Source organism: Ambystoma mexicanum, chromosome 10 (genome assembly GCF_040938575.1).
Source record: "Ambystoma mexicanum isolate Mex_15411 chromosome 10, UKY_AmexF1_1, whole genome shotgun sequence".
Classification (NCBI taxonomy): domain Eukaryota; kingdom Metazoa; phylum Chordata; class Amphibia; order Caudata; family Ambystomatidae; genus Ambystoma; species Ambystoma mexicanum.
The window spans coordinates 1,415,017,709-1,415,039,307 of NC_090932.1; the positions used below are offsets into that span (position 1 = coordinate 1,415,017,709).

A 21,599-nucleotide genomic window follows, 5' to 3' on the forward strand; every position below is an offset into this window, starting at 1 on the left:
AGGGACGCGGGACCACAAGGTGGGGAAGGGGGGTGGTGGGGTGAAGGAAGCAATACCCAAAGGCGGGGCAAGGGAAGTGGGACCCTAAGGTGAGAGGGGGGGAGGAGTGAAGCGGGGACCCCAAGGCGGGGGTGGGGAGGAGCGGGACCCCAAGGAAGTGGGAGGGGAATCGCTACCCCAAGGCAGGGTAAAGGCCAGGAGCCTAGGTGGAAAGCACATTATGGATAGGTCCTTAGTAGGGAACCACAAAGAGAACATTCAGACTGAAGACAGGCGCCAGGATTCCCCAAGAAAAAAAAGGAAGACCAGACATTTAATATTCTTACTGGAACTGTATTGAAAGAGAGAATTGAAGACACTCTGTGAACTTGCTTGGACTGTGCCTCGGGCCGAGGATCCCCTGTTGAGCAAGATATACCTCGGTGGGGGGGTCAGGAACCAGCCACTGTTTTCTTTTGTCCGGGCAAAGGCTCTATTTGCATCTTGTTTGAGTTTGTTTTTCTGTTGTAGCTGTAGGGGCAACATTCAGGTTAGTATAGGTTTTGGAGACGGGACATTTCTTTTGTGCGAGACATACTGACACGCATCCTTTTGTTTTCCGTTATAGAATAAGGCAAAGATTTTTAAGCGTAGGGAAATCTTAGGTTTGTCTGTTTTTTTAATAAAGAAATATTCACCCAAAATGCCTCCCTCTCCCCTGATTCTGATCTACCACAGTCCTGAATGACGTTTTTCCAAGACATGAGGCAATTATGAACATAATTTATTAACTACCACTTAACTTATTTTATTCTGGAGTTGTAATTTGTTTCCTACAACTCAAACTCGTACCCCCTTTCTTTTGATTTGTTAATTTCTCCCTAGCTGTGAGGATCCAATCGGGTTAGAAGTAGTGAAAAATGTTCTATTATGCTACTCTGGAACCAGAAATGTCCATTATGGTGCATACATGTGTGGTGGCTCTGATCACGTCAACACGCATCCCTGGACTTATGTACATCATTACACCCATCACATCCTCATGTCTGTCAGCTAAACCTGCTTATATGGCTTTTGCACATTTCTGTACAGTTTGGTATCTCTCCACAAACAGGGCGGTGGAGAACATAGATGCTGCCTTGATGGGAGAATTTCCACGGTAGCGATTTAGGTAAGAAATCAAATTGTTTGATATTTCGTGGCAGGTAATCTATAGGTAGGGTATTGTCTACTTATAGTCACAGGAGCATGCTTGTCAGCTGTGCTGCGGGTTTCTTGTTAACCAACAAACATGATATACACAAACGATTAGTTAACCATTAAATAATGATCAATCTATTTTTACCTGGGACATTGAGTGGCATTTTTTATATTTGCAGTTACATGGTCTGGACTTATAAGCGACTGCATGTTTTGAAGGCCCTATATTGAGCGTTTCATCTTACAAGGTCAGTCCTGTCCTACCACATAGTGTGGCCTACTTCAGTGTCATCTATTTATTTCTGTCCCCTCTTTCCCAATAACAGGAGTGCTTCTTGATTAATAAATCTCCTGAAAGAAAAGGGACCAGAATGGTGACTTTGCCGTCAAATTGCATATTGGAAAAGCATATAGCCTGCATACCCACATACAGAAAGTTAATCATCAATGATTTCATGCTGTGAATGACACCCACTGGTTCATTTCTAGCACTCATTTTATTTTGTTGAAAATCAAGTTTTATCCTTTTTCAAGAAACATAAACAGTATTACCAACGTGTTCTACATTTAATTTGTCATTTCCCACCTCCCCCCTCTCAATCTCCCTCCCTCCTCTCAATCTCCCTCCCTCTACATGCAGTTAATCAAGTCTCTGATTTCTTTATCACAACCGTTACATCCCCGCCTCATGTCATTTTATTCCAAGGCAGGTTATCGTCCATACTTGTTAAAGAAAGGAAGCCAGGTCCTCTATATATCCCTTCATGCTTTGGCCAAAAGATGAGTCAGATATTCCATATCATATATAGATTTCGCTTTCTGAACCCATTCCTTTTCTCTGGGCATACTCCCTCTCTTCCAGTGTTTGGCCACATAACTCCTTGCTGCTGCTAGTAGAGTGGATCATGTGGCCCTCCTCACCCCAGTTTTCCTCCTTCTCATGCACCCCAAACAAATGTAGGCTAGGTTACCTGGGTCTATGTATCGAATCAAGGCACTTTAGGCATTCCAAGACCTCTTTCCAGTATATCTGAGTGAGTGGACAGGTCACCATTAGCTCCTTTACAGCACCAACAGCGTGCGTCTACCTCCGTGTACATCTTTGCTAGTGCTGTGGGCGGTTAGTGCCATCTGTGTAGCAGTTTGAATGCCTGCATCCTATATTGCAGGGACAACGTGGACCGTTTTACACCCCTACACGTTTTACCCCACTTCTGGTCGGTCAATTCAACTGCCATATCTTCGGCCCATTTGCTACGTGTGGGTAATCTATCAATGGGTTCGCCACTTCTTATTTCTCCATATAACCTGGCTATCCTCCCCTTCATATTAGTTTCCTGCAGCAATATCTTTTAGAACGGAGTGAGCTCTCGGGATAGGTTTACTCACAGTTGGGCTTCACCAGAGCCCCCTTCAGCTGTAGGTTTCTAAAGATCAAGAGTCCCTTCTTCCTCTGGCATTCCTCTAGTCTGGCCAATGGCATATATTCTCCACCCTCCCACATTTATCCCGCCCTCGAAAGCTCTGCATCGTACCAGGTTTGGAACCTCGTAGGGTCTACGATGAGGTTCTGTATGGGTGGTGGTGCCCAGATACATCTGCGCCTTCAGACCATACCAATGGTACATAAGGCGTTATATAAATACAAAGTAACATAACATAACATCTGATGGGGGAGGGCCATGTTGACAACCATTGGGTAGCGCTACCCTTTGGGGAGACTTTTCTTTTATGTGCCAATTCCCTTCCACCTTAGAGACCCCCAGCTCTTTTGCTGGACTTAGGACTTTAACTCCTGAGTGAGTGGGACCTTTTTCTCACTCTCTCATGTGTTTTTCCCTGACTAGGATTTTGTTTTCACTGTGTTTGCAGTCTGTCCAACTGCTTTTTGTATAGTGGCACAAAGCACCCCCTCAGTGCAGTGTCACTGAAGTCCCTTGGATTTCTCTTAAGGTTTAAATACCTTTGTTTGGGTAAACTACTGTTCCCAAGAATAGTAAGGTGAAATTGATCTTACTTACCTTTTTTACTTTGTAGGTCCAGCACACACCGTTTTATGTGGAGTGCAGGGGGGTTACCTAGTAGCCCCTTATCCTACTTTCTCATGTAACATTTTTTGTTACACTTAATGCTTTAAATGGCTGGTGGCAGTGGTTTACTTTTTACTACCAGTGTCCATTTGTACCGCAGGCTGAACCCTCAGCTGCAGTACAGCACCCATGGGTGACCATTTTGTCAAAAAGACCCCGGTCTTTGCCATTTTCTGTTTGTAAGGTCTTTCTTGGCTTTGCATTTGTAAGTTGAGACAGGTTTGAGACCTTTATGTGTTTTGCCTTTGACGGGCTTTAACCCTGAAGCCTGCCCTTGGCTCCAGTGCGTCTGAAGGACAGGAAGTGAGAGAGGACCCCGAAACACCCCTGTCCTTTGTCTCTAGGTGTGCCTAAACTAAACTAGTCCTGATTCGCCGGCTGGCTGTCCCAGGAAGGACAGCCACCCTGCTGGGTGATTGACAGCCTAGTGCTGTGAATTAATGAGAACAAGCTTAAAAGGCGAAATTCTTGGGACTACAGGCAGAGTTGACCACTGGAAGACACATCCGAAGAAGAAACTGTGAAGAGAAGCTAGCTGCAACCTCCTGCACCTCGAAGGGCCCGGTGAAGCCCTGCTACTGAGCTGACCTCCTTTTCTAAATCGACAGAGAAGCTCCGGCCGGAACGACTTCTCCTCTTGGGCTGGTGGGATCCACTAGCCCTGAGACGAACTCCACTTTGGCGCAACCCCCGACTTGCTGTGCCTCTCCAGTGCTGCAGAAGCCAAATGCCAGTGGTCGAGTGTCCATTACAGAGTGCAACGTCTTCCGTGCAACAAATCTGCCCAAAAGCTCCAGGAGCCTCCTATGGACCCTCCAGAAGCAGGAAATCCCAATCCAGTGTCCCCCCATCAGAGTCCAGGACCGAGGGAGCAAGGAAAGTCCAACCAGGGATATTCATTCTCCATCAGTGCTGTTTGAAAGGCGTTGAAACCACAAAGAGCCGCTGAATCTAAGAAAATCCGTAGCTGACAAAGTCCTCTCCCGAGTACTGGCGCAGGAGCCCGCCAGACGTCCTACCTCTTGTCCCCACGACTGAGGCCCAGGAACAAGTGTCTGCTTGGCTGTAGCAAGGCGGAATCCAGCTGGAACATTTTCTTCAAACCAGAGGTACTGTGGGGGCTTGGGGTACTTACCTTATTGCCATAAGTCAGGCTTTCTCACTTAAGAAATGCACTGGCTTAACTTTTGGAGTTGATCTCAATTCCCGTTGCACAGGCTTAACAGCTTGTGTTCCTTCAGGGTTTTTTTTTTATATTGAATCATCTGCTTTTGTGAAAGACTTAATCCAAGAAGAAGTGCATCAGAACTATTGACTTGGTCCAATTGACTTTAGCTGTCCTGGCTCCTTAAAGGCACCCTTCCAAATCTGTTGGCTTTGGCATTGTTTGTCCCCTCATAGGTTGTCATTTGTTGAACACTTTTACTGCTTGGAAAGGCTTACCTAGATTTCATTAGAGGATTCAAACTGAAAGTATGTTCTAAATGCCATATTATCCTTGTTATTGAAGTCACTTCAGGGTATAGGAGAAATGTATTAGCGTGCCCGAAGAGTCTTTACCAACTTTGACTTTGTAAAGTGATTAAAAGATTTGCTTGACTGTTGTAAACAATTACCTTTTTTAAGAATGCTTAACTAAAACTGATGTGTAAATATTTATAACTGAAACCGAGAGTGTAAGTATTACTTGGTTCCTTGTATGGACTGATTCCATCGGTATATCTCTACAGCTCACATTTACCCCTCTTGGGATAGGCCTGTCTCCTCAGTCACACTAACAACCTTTGTAGTACAGACCTATACCAAAAGGTGGGTTACCTAATACCAAACAGATAAGTCTTGTGTAGTCTCACACAGTGTGACTGCACTAATTCTTACCTACTGTATTCTCTCCAGATCAACCAGAACACTTCCAGGATGGGGTGCTCCAGCACTCTCCTAGGGACCTCTTTCTGCGGAACCCGCATCCACTCACCCAGCGTTACCGGCTTGAAGATAGTATTGTCCATGTGGACCCATTGCTTCTTTGTTTCTGGGTTTAGATGGTCTACCATAATCCGCAATTCGGGCGCCCTGTAGTATGCACCCTGATCTGAGAATCCCACTCACAGTATTAGCACCCTATATGCTATCTGAGGTTTTGCTCCTGCCCATAAAAACCCCAGGAGGGCTTTCTGTATTGTGGCTAAGAAGTTGGTTGGGACCATCGTGGGGAGCATCTGGAAGAGAAACGGCAGCTTGGGGAGGATTGTCATTTCAATACAGTTTAGACGTGCCATCTGACGTGCCATCCATGAGACCAATCCGTCCTCAGCGCTGCATGGCCTCCTTTATTTTATTCCATAGTAGGAGGTAGTTCTTCCCAAATAGATTCTTGGCCTCTCGTGATTTCAATTCCAAGTTATCGAAAGCCCTCCTGTCTCGTCTTAAATCCCCATTTCCCAATCCAGTTACTGTCTTCCTGACTCCAGTTTCCTGCTAGGAATGCCACTGACTTGGTAAGATTTACCCAGAACCCCAGTAGATTCCCATACTCTTCGAGGCCCTGTAGAACGGTCGGTACCGAGGACCGTGGGTTTGTGAGATATAACAATGCGTTGTCCGCAAAAAGACTTTCATTATATTCCTGTCCATCTATGTGTTCCTCAGTTATGTCCCTGCAACCTCTCCGTCCTATTAACCAGGGCTCCATGACTAGTGCGTATATTAAAGGTGACGGGGGGGGGGGGGAGGAGGGGGCATTCCTGCCTAATTCTTCTGTGTAGCCTTATTGTCCTGATATGTCCCCATTAACCATCACTCTTGCTCTTGGGATATGGTTCAGGGCCCTGATCCATCCCATCCACCTATCTTCCATGCTTATCTCCTCAAGAACTCCTTACATAAAAGACCAGTTGGCCTGGTCAAATGCCTTTTCGGCGTCCAGGGAGAGGGCCAATTGCCCCTTCCCTTTGTGTCTTTGGGTCGTTTAGGATGTGTTGGGTTTTCCTTAGGTTATCAGAGCCATGCCAGTTTTGAATCAATCCAGTCTGGTCTGGGTGTACCAGGCGGGGCAGGTGCATCTCTAGGCGGGAGGCCAGGATTCTAGTGAAAACCTTTGCATCTACGCTGAGCTGGGATATGGTCCTATATGATGCACAGTCCATCGCGTCCTTACCCTGCTTGGGGATCACTGTTATGGGTGCTTCCCAAAAAGTAGGGGGCATATCCTCTGCTTGTCTTATGGAGTTACAGACCTTCGCCATGGGCCCTAGGGTTTCTTGGAACTGCTTGTATCAGTTCTTGGAACTGCTTTCATCAGCGGTATATCAGTCTTCCTCAGGTGCCTTCCCTGCCTTCAGCTGGTCTATTGCCCTCTTCACCTCCTCCTTTGTTATATCAATTTCTAGCATAGTTTTCCCTTTTGTCAGCTGTGGAACAGGGAGTTTGCCCAGGTATTCCTTGACCTCCCTCTTCCTTAATCTTTCTGGTTGGGAGTATAACATTTCATAGTCCGCAAAACGCGCTGGATATTTCCCCTTTGTCCGACCATCTCCCTGTCCTCACCCCTCAGCTGGTGGACCCTCCTGTCAACCCTACATTCCCTGATCCTATTCGCCAGCAGAGTCCCCCTTCGTAGTACCTTTGTTTAGTGTAACGCATCCTCTGCACTACTTAACCTATGAAGAGCGAGTATAGTTCTTGTCTCATGGTTTCTAGTAATCCCTCTGTCTACCCCTGGTCTCATTTACCTTATCCTCATATCCCTCAGTTCCTCCCTCACCCTTCCCTCTATCTGCGCTCTTTCCCTCTTTTTGCGGGCATCTTCCGCTATAAGGCTTCTCACCACCGCCTTAGCAGCCGGCAATAAGATTTTCGGCTGTGTCTCCCCTGTGTTAGTTTCGAAATATTGAGTGATCTCTGTCTGCAGGTAGTCCGGGAATATTGGGTCTCTGAGGAGACCATCATTGCATCTCCATCACGGCTGTCCCTTCCTTCCCCCTTCTATCCACCAATCTGTCGTGACCATCTTGTGGTCTGACCATGTCACTGTCTCTACCCTTTGGTACCAGTAGGAGATGAGTTCTAGAGTATGTGTTGTGTTGGGGTGAAAAGGTGCATCCTCTGTTAGATCAACCCAGAAGTGGCCCTGCAGAAGTTGGGAACATGCTTTGTGCTCCTTTCCTTTCACCTTGACCTGGTTACCCTTCTCCGGCCACCAGTCCACCCCCTGGGTCAGCTATCAAATTAAAGTTCCCTCCTACCATCAGCATTCCTCCCCCCCATTCTTCGAGCATTTAGGGTGCCTTTCCAGAGGAAGGCCACCTGGTGCACATTTGGCACATAGGCGGACGCTAGAGTGATCAACCGACCCTCCACTCGCCCTTTCACTGCCACAAACCTACCTCCCAACCCTCTCTTCACCTGCACCTCATGTAATTGTATGGCTTGCGAGATGATGGTCCCCACTCCTTCCTTTTTGCCCATCTTGTGCAAGGCCCAATAGGTCTGCCCTACCTCTGCCCCTTTTAGAGCTCACTCCATCCCTTGTCTATAGTCTGTTCCCTGTCGGAACAATACTGCTATTTTAGCTTTGCAGATCTTCTTTCCCGTGAGTGATCTTTTGTTTGGGGAGTTCAGTCCCTTTACATTTAGCGTTTCCACCTTCCAATTAACCATCGTCCCTACATTGTAACCTCCCTCCACCTCTGTCCTCGGTCCTATCTTCCCCCTTTCGGATGTGGGTTATGACCCTCCATGTAGCCCCTTCTCCACCCCATCCCCCTCTCGATCTGCCCCTCCCCCAGGTCAGTGGGTTTTCATACCTGTACCCTACTTCCCCTTTGCCCTCCTTCTGCCTCACCTTTCCTGGCCCCACCTCCCTTGGTTCCCTGCCTCCCCGCTAGAGGCATTCGGCCACCTGTTCCAGAACGTCCAGGCTTACCGGCATAACCACCAAGGTAACAGCCCCTGTCCCATCCACCTTGACATTCCCTACTATTGCCTTCGTGTGTAGAGTTGTAGCGTAGTTCGAGCCCCCCCCCTTCTCAGATTAGACTATCCCGGCCTTATTCACCCCCTCCTCTCCGCCACCCCTCTTCCTGTTCTTTTCTCCCCGGGTATCCATCCATGAGCCCTTGGTCTCCTCCTCCTCCTCAAACCTACTCAAAACGTTCCCCATCCCTCTCTCAAAATTTCGTAACTTCTACTCCCCCTTTTTCTCCCCCTCCCACATCTTCCCTCTGAAGCTCAAACAGAACTAAAACTGGGTTCTGATCCTGGGGCTTCTAGACCCCCATGAGACCAATAACTGCCCTCTCGTGGCTCGACCCCCCCCTTGTTCTTTTCTGGGGATGGGGTGCTGAGCTTCTGGAGTTTCCTGCCCCTTGTGTTTTACGCCTTCCATATTCCATCTCTGGGCCTCTAAGTTCTTGTTCTTGCCTCTTACACAGTTTGTGCAGAGAGGTCCTGAAATATGGCTACTTTTGAGTCTTCATAGTGGATGACCCCCATTCGCCTTGCTTTTTCCAGGATGTCAGCCTTGTCCCGATAGTGTGGCTTTGCCAGCCCCTAGTGGGGTCCCCTGGTGCCACCTCCCACTTGGTGTACCTGATCTAGAGCCACTCGTTCACCCTCCTTAGTCCCTAGGACCGTCCCTATAATTTCCTGGATTTTTCTTTCAAGTCCAGCCATTGATTTTCCCTTCCTTTTCTTTCAGCCCAAGGAAGCGTAGGTTATTGCGCCTCTCTATTTTCGATATCGTCCACTTTAAGCCCTAGGTCCACCTCTCTTCTCTCAATGTCTTGGAGTCTGACTTCTATCTGTGACTCCAGCACTCCCCAGGAGGCCTGGTTCGCCTCCACACCTTCTGTTCGCTCTTCCAGTGTGAACACCTTCGCAGACAGGTCTGCCACTTTCGCCCCAATGTCTGTGCGCATTCCACAGATTTCCTCGAGTCATCTGAATTTCACATTTTATAGTGCCAATTTCTGTGGAACATGGATGGGATCCGCCCTCTGCCTTTGTCGTCGCCCCCTGCCTTTGTCGTTGCCATTTCTCCCGTGTCGGGATATTGGAATTGCGATAGCGCTGCTTTCCAACTCATCCACCTGGCCTGGCCACTGCGTTGCGATGTAGCCTCTGCTGTCTCTCTCCCCCGGGGACCACCTTTCTCTCTGTACCTTCATTAGTCCCCTTGCCACTTGGATCTCCTTAACCATACACTCTGGTTTGTGCTGGGCTCTGCCCCTCCGTTTTGTACTTTGTGTCCCCTCTTTCAGGTGAGTTGCCCCAATTCAGTGTCCAGGTCTCTGGTCCCTTGTGCTCTTCCTCGGGGGTTGGATTGCGTTTACCCCTGAAACCCTGTGCCCACTGTGCCCTGGGGGCCGATTCCCCTGCTGGTTTTTGCACTCCTCAGTCGGCCGCTTTTTCCCTCCGCCTGTGGCCCTTCTTAGTGGCCACCCTTCTCCACTATATGCTACTGCTGGTGTGGCTGCTCTTGGTGCTCCTTCTCCGCTCTCTATACAGGGGCTGCTGCCGGCTGCCTCTCTATCCCCAGGCCCTACCTCCAGGGAGAGGGCTGTCCTCCACTGTATTCTTGTGGCTGGCTCCCCTTGTGTGGGCTCCAGCTCCTCCTCACCGCCCCTTTAAGCCTTGCCTGCTGTGGCTGTCCCCTCCACTCGTGGCCCTTCAAGAGGGGCGCCCCACTCTACTATGTGTTACTGTATCATTCACCCACTCCACTGATCATTCACCCACGGAGGAGCAGGAGCTCCATCTGGGCACTGCAGGAGCAGTGTTCAGTCTAGGAGAAGAGAGCCCCATCTGCAGAGTAAATGCGGTAAGCAGGCTGTTAAATCCGTGCCTGATTACAAAATCGTCGGAGCACATTTAATTACAGAAGTGATTGTAACTAGCACCACCGCTTGCATTTCGCTTGGAAATCTGCTTTTAAATTCGAATCTCTCCGCCTGAATCCCATATTCGCCATTGAGAACCACGAGGAGTGCACCTTCCAAAATGGCCGACCAGGGTTTGATGGCCTAGCACCCTCCACCCAACCAAGCCTAAACTCTGCTGCCAGGCTCGTATTGGCTATTGTGGCTTATATCTCTACTTATCAGGTGCCGGCAGGCGTAAGCCGGCCCACCTCACCAAGGCCCAGGAAACAAGGCTGCTTCCTGTCCTTAGCCTGAACACGGTTCACCAGGAATGCTGCCCGACCAGTTGCCGACTTCATATTTAAGTTAACATTACTGCGTAATAGCATCTTAAAATCTGTACTAGCCGAGAGCTTTTTTTATTTCACAATACTCGTGAAGCTTACCGCCTCTCCCAAGCTCCGACACACGCCGCGCATTTGCAACGCGCCTCGACGCCGCCAATCACTAACCTCTATTTTCGCTGACTACCTACCGCGACCATCTGTGATAGACGGACATCCAGATTTAGCGCCAACACCCTTGTTGTGCGTAACGCTTTGTACCCTTATCAAGTAACTCGCTCTGGACATCATTATGACAACCGCTACTGCCTTCCCACGTCTCGATGAACTTGTTGCCTCCGACCCTGATAAGAGCATACTGTGAAGTTATATACACAGAGCCTCGACACAAGTCCAATCATCTATTCAGCATGTTGATTCGCTTGTGAGATTCTACCTAGCAAAAGCATATACATAACACTAGGTCATGTACTTGGAATTTATCCGTTCCAAGTACCAACTGAACATTGTTGAAAACCTTTACTGCATCTTTAAGTTTGTTGTGCACCTTTTAGATGTATACCGATTGCATGATTTATGCACATGTTGCCAACTGCATTTTATGGCCATGTAAGCCTACTGCCAAATGTTCCCACATTGCAACGTGCTTACAGTGTTCACCTATGTCTATTTAGGCCAGATATCATATGCCAATGTCTTCTCTACTAATCTGCTGGTAGATAATATCCTAGTCAATTGCAAGCCTAGCTATTATTGAATATTGATCTCCATGTATTTTTCACCTGAATCCTCTCTATATTGTTTGATGTACTAGTGTTTACATGCTGAATACCTTCCCTTTTCGAGTAACATATGGCTCATGATCATAACTTGCATTTTAACTCCCATGTTCCATACCTATAACATTTGTGACCTGTAATACGTGCCTGCTCTTTAGCTACCCACCTGACTGTATTTGATAGTTTACACAAAATACTTCTGAGCCTGAGATACCTGCCTAGGTTCCTGGTAAACCCCTCTCCACTCTCTGCTATACTCTGACTCTCTGATAAACATGTTAGGACAAAGTACTACCTACCTTATTTTCGTTGCCTTACTATTCCTTGCCACCAGTATCTCAGACCACCTCAACAGAACCACTCTAGAGAAGGCCAAACTAGTCCCGCACAGCCTGATGAATATGGCTGCTAATACCCTTAGCCCTGCCCCTTCTAAACACCCCCTGGGTATGTGTTCAGGATATTATATTACAGCCCCATGTACTACGATCACTAGAAATCTCGAACTGCATGCCAGACTTCCCAAACTGCACAAACCTCTGTCCAGATCCCTACCACCTACAAATAAGAAAACAAACTGTCACCGTAGCATGCTCACCAATACTGCCAAACCGGCCTACCTCCCCATCTGGTCTCTGTGCTACTGCACATCGGACCATGACATCCCACACCAAGCCTATGGCTCCCAACACCCGTACTCCACACCCAACTCCAGCCAAAATAGATGATCACCCTCTCAAAGGCGCTCTTCTCAATGCGAGATACCTTGTAGCACATGCCATTGACATAGCTGACTTAATTACAGAAGGCAGCCTGGATTCCCTAGCCATAACGGAGTCCTGGCTACACAATGCTGCAGGACCCACACTTATGGTAGCTATCCCAGACGGTTACACTATCTCCAGACAAGATAGAGATGGAAGCCGAGGCGGTGGAATAGCCATCATATCTAGAGAGTCTATCACTGAGACTAGTCCCCCCCCCATCAAACCATGCCAAATCCTCCCTGCCAAACTCCTGTTAAACAACTCCCAATCACTTACTATGCACGTAATATACAGACCTCCTGGTTCCCTCGGAACTTTTGAGGAGGACTTGCATAATACACTTGCCAATAACCTCACACCTACCTCCCAACTATTGTTGTTAGGGGACTTCAATCTAGGTTTTAATGATCCAGCAGATAAACATGCACTGGAAATTGCCAACTCCCTTACTGTCGCAAAAAGTAAACAAACCTACCCATATTAAGGGTAGAACCTTGGATTGGGTAGCCGATTACAACTTTACAGCCACCATTACTTCGATCACCCCTCAATCATGGACTGACCATTCTCTCGTGTCCATCACACTATCAACTACCAGACCTCGACATATGGCCCCACAAAAAGCGCCACCTTATCTAACTAGAAATAAAGATTATTACAGTGGACAATGTGATTCCTGATATTTTTCCTATCCTAAACTCTCTGCCGGATAATCTTGACCCGAGCACCCTGGTGCATGAATATAACAAAATCATGCTCTCTACATTGGATAAAATTGCCCCTCTCAAACTAAGATGAAGAAAACCCAAACCACACCTTAACAAGTGGTTCACTCCACAATTTAAAGGACTTGCGTCTACTGAAAAGAAAGTGTGAAAACGCCTCGATTATGCCCCTCTAGCGAGAAAAAAAAAGTTAACCACTACCTCAACGCACTATAAAAACGAAATCTGTCTGGCAAAACAAAATTCTTACAATGAATGCATTGCTAAATCCAACTGAAGTATGAAAATTATTTACCATACTTAAAAGAACTTGAGTCCCCGATCCCTACACCAGACATATGCAACAAAAATAAGATCTGGTGCTCAGATATTCAACAAGCACTAACCAACAAAATAAACACACTCCAAAACCAAATAAAAATAAAGACGCTCTGAATTTACCAAAGCCTGCCAATTCTCTCCCAACTAGTGACGTGACAACTGATCAGATCAATAGATTCTGCTTCTCCAAAACATGTTGTAGAGGTAGAAAAAATAATTTTATCCCTCAAACCATCCAACTGCAAAGGAGATATCTGTCTAGCACATATTATAAAAGATGCTGCCGGAGACCTTTCTCCATTTATCTCTAAACTGATCAACGCTTCATTCTCCCCTGGCACCATCCCAGCCAACCTTAAACAATCTTGGGTTCTCCTACTTCTAATGAAGCAAACCTTAGATCCACTTATTGCCACAAACTACTGTCCTATCATGACGGTACCATTTCTACTTTCGATTTTGGACAAAGTTGCTTATACGCAAATTCAAAAACACTTTGAGCTTCACAAGCTCCTAGGGGTCAGACAATCAGGTTTCCGCCCATTACACGGGACAGAAACTGCCTTGATGGATCTGAAAACCCAAATCAATGAATTGAGAGATAAAGGGAAGACAGCGCTGCTCTCATTACTTACTATCTCAGCTGCATTCGACCTGGTGGATCACAAGGTCCTCTGCAAGCACCTTGACTCAGCAGCCCATTTCTCTATAGATGCTGTCAAATGGATAGAATCTTTCCTGAGTGATAGAACTAAGAGTGTTCTCCCCATTGGCAGCGGCGGACCCCACCCCGATCGTGTGCGGAGTACCTCAGGGCTCATGCGTGTCTCCAACTCTATACAAAATATTCACCAAACCTTTGCTTGATGATCTGGACCTTCTGAGTATCATCTACACTAACTATGCAGATGATACACATATTCTCCTCCTGCTTTCTGGGGATCATGGCAAGGACCTGGCGCTGGTGAATAGGATCTATCATCATTCAGGCATGGATGGCCACCCACGGTCTCTGCCTGAATGATGACAAGATGGAATTGATCATTCTAGGTACCCGTTCTAATATCACTAAACTAGGTCATGAATATGCATCATTCATTATTGATGGAAATAACACCATAGTTTCCAAGGAGGTAAAAACCTTGGGTTTCTACCTAGACTCAACTATGTCCGTCAATTAACAAGTGAAATCCCTGGCCGCTATTACAGCCTACACGTGTAAGCTCATCAGAGCTGGCAAGCCTTTCCCCGCAATTGACAGCTGCATTATCTTTGCCAGAGCATTAATTCTCTCCAGGTTAGATTACTGCAATGCTCTCTATAGTGGCGCCAACAAAGCTAGCATCCAGAGATTACAAATCTTACAAAACAACACTCTTAGAGCCGCACTAGACATTAACAAAAGAGCACACATGACCTCGACCAGACGTCAATACAAATGGCTCTCCACCCATAACAAGATGCAGCTAAAAATCGCCTCCTTGACGCATAAAGCATTAAACAATGCTGCCCCTAGTTAGTTAACTGACAAACTGATGAGAAGAACTTCCAACAGGCCTACTAGAGCTATTAACTCGAATTGTCTTGTGGTACCGAGATTCAAACTTACCACGATTGGTGGTAGCAGTTTTCCTGTGAAGGCTGCCAAACTCTGGTACTCCTTGCCCCACGAGTTGAGAGTTGCCCAACCCTATCTACACTTTAGAAAGAGGTATTTTACCCATCTCAAACTGCCTGAAGGCTAGTTTGAATTGAGACAATTGCCCACACTACGCTGCCCATCACTGTAAATTATTGTACATTATTGTTGGAACTGAACTATAGTGGAATTTTATTTTATCTGAACGTTTATATCTACACTGTCTTGGATTTAACCCTACCTGTACATTTATTATGTTATATTGTTATCTATTTTGAAACTTTGTAAGCCTTGCACCTTCTTATTGCTGCGCCCTCTTACCCCTGGGTTTGGTGCGCATTAGAAATAAACAAACTGTCAGTGTGACTGCTCCTGGCTCTCCTCTGCAGCTTACTTTTGGGTGGGAGCTGCTGCCTGCCACCTCCCGATTCCCCAGGCCCTACCTCCAGGGACAGGGCTATCCCCAACTAGCCTCTTGTGGCTCACTCACCGTCTGTTCTGGTGCTTAGGCTTCGGCTCCTCCTCGCTGTGGCTTCGCTCCACTTAACACCGCTGCTGTGGCCCTGTTCCTGCAGTGTCTACGGCGACTCTTGGGGGCTAGTCGTGGGTGTGCGCCGCTCAGGGTTTGAAAGCCCCGCCTCCTCCTCTGATGTAGCTCACGATTCATGCTGGGAGCTGGCCAATTCTCTGTCTCCACGGCCTGTAGTTGCCTCACATTTGGCCAGACTTTGCCTCTATACTGCCTGTGCCCAAGGAACCCTGCAACATGTTTCCCGGGTGTAGCACTCCGCCATTACTCCGCTTGGATCCGGTACAGGGTCGGAGCGTTGTTTTCAGGCGTCCATCTTGCCTGCGCCCTCTCTCTAGCAGTCATTTTTAGAAATGTATTTGTTTCACAGAAAATGTACCTTCAAAGCACAGAGCATAGCTTCTGTACTTTGTTTTATTGCTAATAGCCTCAAGAAGAATTTCCACCATCACGTTTCAGGAAAGAGACATGTCAGGCAAATGTAAGGGACTGACATGCTCATCCTAGGACTTTCACAAAGAAGACGACATTGGCACAGTGCTATAGGCCCCATGAGAAATTGTATTAAGTGTTGTACAACTGAATTATTTAGATTAATTTCCAATAATGTCATTAGAATGTCAATAGGAAGAGGAGCAGTAACACAAAGATGAGGATACACCATTGTCCTATTTAATAAATGATTGTATGTCTTATTAGGAAGCATGAATTTAATATGCTTGTGTAATTATTTAGTTTTCTCCATGTTTTTTGTATTTAGGTCTATAATCGTTTTAACTATCAGTAGTAGTTTTCACACAGTTTATATGGATGTCTATTATTCCAAAGGGTAATAATTGTGTAGTCATAAAATGTGGAAGCCTGGTATATTCCTTTTGGTTCATATTCGCTTTGAGATATAAACTGGGCTACGACATTTAAAAGTGAATGACACCCAAATACAGTCCTTCAACTACGAGTCCCAGTCATTTTGAGTATACAATACTTAAAAAGGAATAGAGTTTAAAACTTTGTCAGGGAAGCGCACCTGGAAAAAGAGTAAATGGGTTCATGTGACACCAGCCTCATGTTTACACATTAAAAGTAACAAAAAAATACTTCAGCGAAAGGAAAGTGGAACACAATGGGCCTCATTAAGACCCAGGCGGTCCGGAAATAACGGTGGCGGTAAACCCGCCGCCACCGTTTTTTCCGGACCGCCTGAGTCCGACCCCTGCTGGCAGGAGGTGATGTTCCCGCCAGGTCTGACCTGGCGGGTTTAACACCGCCCGCCTGCAGGCGGACGAGGAAACACCGGCAGCATTACGAGATGCTGCCGGTTTTTCCATGATCCCCATTCCCATCGAGTCCCATAGGACTCGATGGGAATGGGGATTAACACCATTCCGCCTCCGTGACTCCCGGAAAACCGGGGTTGTAATGCCCCGGTAATTCTGGGAATCACAGAGGCGGAATGGTAATACGCGTCCGGCGGTAACCAGGCGGTTTTACCCGCCGGACTCGTAATGAGGCCCAATGTGTCCCTGCAGCTTTCCATTTAAATGATTGGGTTGCCATGTAAACACAAAAGTAAATGGTAGAAGATTTCCCTGCACTGGTAGCTGGAAGGGCTCCTGTGCACTCCAGAAATAGTTAAAGTGATGAGTTCACCTCAGTAAATTTCCCCTGCCCACAAAAACTGTTTGCGAAAGCCTGCAAAGGAAGCAACAAGTTTAGGGTACCTACAAAGTGGGTCAGGAGAACTCCAGAAATGGGGTTCTACCCTGACATGTTTCATTTCACTTGCCAAAACATGGAAGAAGTTTGTCATTCTGTTAGAACCGTTGTGGGGTGAACAGCTGCTTGAATGCCATGCATGCGCCCATTGTATAGCTTTCTTTAATTAAAGTGTTTGTAAATGGTCTAATTGTATCTGACACTTGTATCTATGTATGCCTCTTATTTTGATATCATTGCAATAAACATGTATGTGACTGAGAAGCGGAATACATATATACATTTTATTTTTCTTTCATAGCCGCCACCTGGCACCATTCCCACGCCTGAGCAACAGCAGATGTTGAATGCACAGCTCGAAAAAATTCATGCCCTCTTCCGTCGCCAGCTGAGCATCCCACTTCTAGGTAAAGCCGCTTTCATCAAGTTTTCAATTTTTAATAACCACAGTACTAAAGGTAATCTGTGTTGAGATGGATTTCTAGAATCTGTCCTGGTGGACCGATTTTAGCAGGCCACCCTAGTTAATTGAACAGGCAAACTCTGACAGGTTAGCTGAACACAATCAAGATAAGCATAGAGTGTGGTCAAGGGTTAGTCTCAGGAGAAAGTGAGTGGGGTCCGGGGTCTACAATGAGTCCACACAGTGAAGCACACAATAATTCAATTGAGACAGGCAACTACACAAGTACTCTTGATTTATTATAGCCCCACCCCATACATCACACAATACTCAATTCTCAAAAATATATACAGTTACTTTGGTTCTTAGAAATGCATTCAGGTACTTGGACAACAATATGAACGTAAGTAGTGTTCTGATGTTTGTTAATCTGCTTAGAATCACATGCTGTGCATAGGTCTGACATCCAGTGGTCACTGCAGAGTATTGCATTTTGTTTTTCGTAGTCGAAAAGGGACGTCGACAAGGCGTGTCTGAAATACTATCCCTATAGTGACGTGCGTTGTACCCACAATCCCTCACGCGTCGAGGTCCCTCAGATTGTTTTTTTCCACCCAGCTACTGGTCGCCTTTACGCGGAGCTCCTCGAGAGACATTGCAGATTTCATCTCCTCGACCTTTGGTCGTTTTCCTATTTCATATATAACACATCGATCCCTCCCTCGACGCAGTTGTGAAGCTGTCTCTGCCGAGCAAGATCTTCGACGGAGGGGACGAGCGGAGGAGATCCTTCGGCGTTGCCGAACACGTGGCCTGGCCTCGCAGGCCAAATACAGTAGGGAGAGTGGGGTCGTGGGACATCTCTGGTTCTTTTCTGCGAGTGCCTTTCCTTTTCCCCTTCCTTTCCCTTGGGGTCGTTATCACGATTTATTGCCTCGGCTATGGAGAGGACACCCTTTAGGTTTTGCCCGCGTTGCAAGGGCAAGTTTACTTGAAAGGACAAGCATTCACGGTGTAACCGCTGCTTGCCCCTCGATCACAAAGAGGAGGGTTGCACGGCTTGTCGGCTTCTTAAGCCAAAGACTCTAAAAGACCGTAGGGTCAAGAGGTGGGCGGCCTACGCTATGTCGAAGGCCGATCCTTCACCCGCCGCTGCTACCACCGACAGTGACGAGGAACGTGATAACACGACCTCCGTTACGGAAGTCGTAGACCCCTTTAAAGAGCGCTTGCGCTCTTCGTCGTCTGTCCCCGGCGGGCTTGGCTCACGCCCTGCTTATGGGGATGAACACTCCGGCGACACTGACGCACACGATACCACACATAAGCACACAACCCATGGCTCTTCTTCGTCAAAGACGAAGAAAGCATCAGCGCCCAAGGAGACGCAGTTTCCACCGGCGGCCTCCTCGGACCGTTCAGGTTTGAAGCCCCTCTCGCAACCGCAGCCGCGACCAGCGACTGGGCTTTCGGCAAATAAGGGCGCCGCCCCCAAACCATCGGCCGGCGCGCACCTACAGAGAGCGCACGCCGCCGTAGAACGATCGACACCCGTAACGTCGAAACCACAGCCCTCCGCTGACAAACGAGTCGCAGAGAGCTTGGCGAGGATCGTTGTAGCCGACACCCAAAAGCGTACGCCGAAAGACACGTCGAGCACTACGCAAAGGTCGAAAGACACGCCGAAAAAGCCCGAAGAAAGACAGGGACTACCCCCTTCAGTCAGGGGGACCCCCAGCACACCGGAAGGCTTTTCGGAAGGCGACGGGACACTTTACTCGACGTTATGGAAGAGGTTGAGCCGTTTTCAGCTAGATGACACTAATTTTCCCCCGCTAGACCGCTCAGGGGTACCCCATGAAACCATGGAAAGGCTCCATCTCTGTATGGAGAGAATGGAGAGGTTTATGAAGACCCAGAACCCTCCCACTCCCAAGAGAACAAGAGAAGGGCCTCAGGAGGACCCCAGGGCCAAATATCCGAGACTATTCAATCCCCAGCAGGACACAGCCTCAGATTTCCATAATGTGTATGACCTCACTGGTGAGGAACAATACTTGGAAGAGGAGGATGAATTTGTGGACGATGAAGGGGGACAGAACCAGGAGGAAGGTCTGGAAGACAGCCCAGACATGGTAGGAGAAGGCTTCGGAGAAAATCCAGAAGAAGGACCTTCTCATCCCTGGCAATCCTCATCAGTATATTCGGACACTGATGTCCTGAACCTAAATCCTCCTGACAATTCACCTGTTAGAAACACGTCTCCCATTGACGATCAGCCCACGTTCAATGCCCTGTTGCGCAGAGCAGCAGCACATTTCGAACTGGACACTGGGGAGATCTCTCCTGAAATAGACTTTGTGGAAAGAGTAATTAAGGAGAAACCCCCGGTCAGCCAGACCATTCCCCTCCTCGCTTCAGTGAAGAGAAGAATCATCCCTTCGCTATCCACACCCGCACTAATCAGAGGAGTTAATCCAAGAATTGAAAAACTTTTCACTCCTTCACCCTCAGACCCGCTGTACATCAGGGGACATTCCATTCCGGATTCCCTTGTAGTAACTAATACAAGGAAGAGGGCAGGGGTGCCGCTGTCCACCAGCGAGGCACCACCTGACAAGGAGGGCAAGAGGTTATATGCCCTTGCAAAGAGAGTCACATCCTCGGCTGCCTTTTCGGCAAGAATTGCGAACAACAATTCTTTGCTAGCTAGCTACGCGGTCGCGCAGTGGGCCAAACTGCGCAAAGACGCCGAAAAAGCGCCGGAACCATTACGTACACGCCTGCTATCAACTATTGGCGAAGGAACCCAGGTCAACCAGAGTATTGTAAAGAACTCTCTGGATGCTGCAGAGACAGCGGGACGTTCCCTGGTTCAGGGAATACTCTTAAAACGCCATGTATGGCTGCGCAACTCCGGGTTCAAACCGGAGACACAGGCGTCTTTAATAAATAAGCCTGTTGAAGACTCAAACCTCTTCGGGAAAGCGGTGGATGAGGCTCTGGAGATGGCTAAAAAAGAGTTCGATACTATCAAAACTCTTGACCAGATCTCTAAGCCCACTACCAGACGCAGCTATGGCAACAAACGCTTTTTTCGTGGCCAACGCCAACAGCAGAATCAGCAGCAACAGTACCCTGCCACCAATTACCAGACCAATAGTGGGCAGTACAGCCAAAGAGGCCAGCGCCGTGGCAAAGGGAGAGGTCGGGGGTCCACCCCCAGAGGCTCCCAAGCCCCCAACAACACCAAGTGACGCGAAGATTCGCGTCCCCTCCCATGCAACACCGGTCGGGGGCCGGATAACATCCTTTCTTCCAGCAAGGGAGGGAATAACGTCAGACCGCTGGGTACTTTCCACCGTAGCCCACGGATACTGCATCGAATTCAACGGTTCCCCAACATACAGACCCCCGAGGGGACGACGCATGACACCGGAACACCTTGCCATCCTTCTCCAAGAAGTACAACTACTGCGGGAAAAAGGAGCCATAGAGGTTGTGCCTATATCTCAGGTAACGGAAGGTATTTATTCAGTGTACTTCCTTGTACCCAAAAAGGATCTAACCATGCGCCCTGTATTAGATCTGCGCCCAGCGAACAAGTTTATCAAACCCCAGAAGTTTCGTATGGTGACCTTACAGGAAGTGATCCCACTGCTATCACAGGGAGATTACATGACAACATTGGACATGAAAGATGCATACTTTCATAGTTTAATGTTGCCAGCGCACAGAAGATACCTCAGGTTCATGATAGAGGGCAAACACTACCAGTTCAGAGTGCTACCCTTCGGCATAGCATCGGCACCAAGGGTATTCACGAAGGTACTGTGAGTGGCAGCGGCCCACCTGCGCAGGTTGTCCATCCCAGTTTACCCTTACCTCGACGACTGGCTCATAACAATTACGAAACATGCTTCTCCAATACCCAAAAGACGGTAGACCTTTTGTTCCAGTTGGGCTTCTCCATCAACGAAAAGAAGTCCAGCCTAGACCCCAGCCAAATCAAACAATTCCTAGGGGCTCTAATTCAAACAAAGGACGGCCTCGTCTTCCCCTCCAACGAGAGGGTCCAAAACATGCTGTTTCAGATCCCTCAATATGTAACCGGTCGAGAGGTGACGGTACGCAAAGCAATGCGCTTGCTAGGCATGATGGCGTTGTGTATTTATTTGGTACCTCACGCGCGCCTGCGCCTTATGCAAGAGTGGCTCAACAGCCAGTGGTGTCAGGCCAGCGGACTA

The 21,599-nt window shown here is 47.7% G+C and overlaps 1 protein-coding gene across 1 annotated transcript in view; it reads left to right on the forward strand.

Annotated features, from left to right (window-relative positions):
- SART3 (spliceosome associated factor 3, U4/U6 recycling protein) overlaps positions 1–21,599 on the forward strand; it is a 559,753-nt gene that overhangs the window by 174,224 nt on the left and 363,930 nt on the right. Inside the window, exon 5 of the mRNA XM_069619464.1 lies at positions 17,251–17,356. Within this exon, the coding sequence (XP_069475565.1) occupies positions 17,251–17,356 (106 nt within the window). The remainder of the gene's footprint in view (positions 1–17,250; positions 17,357–21,599) is intronic.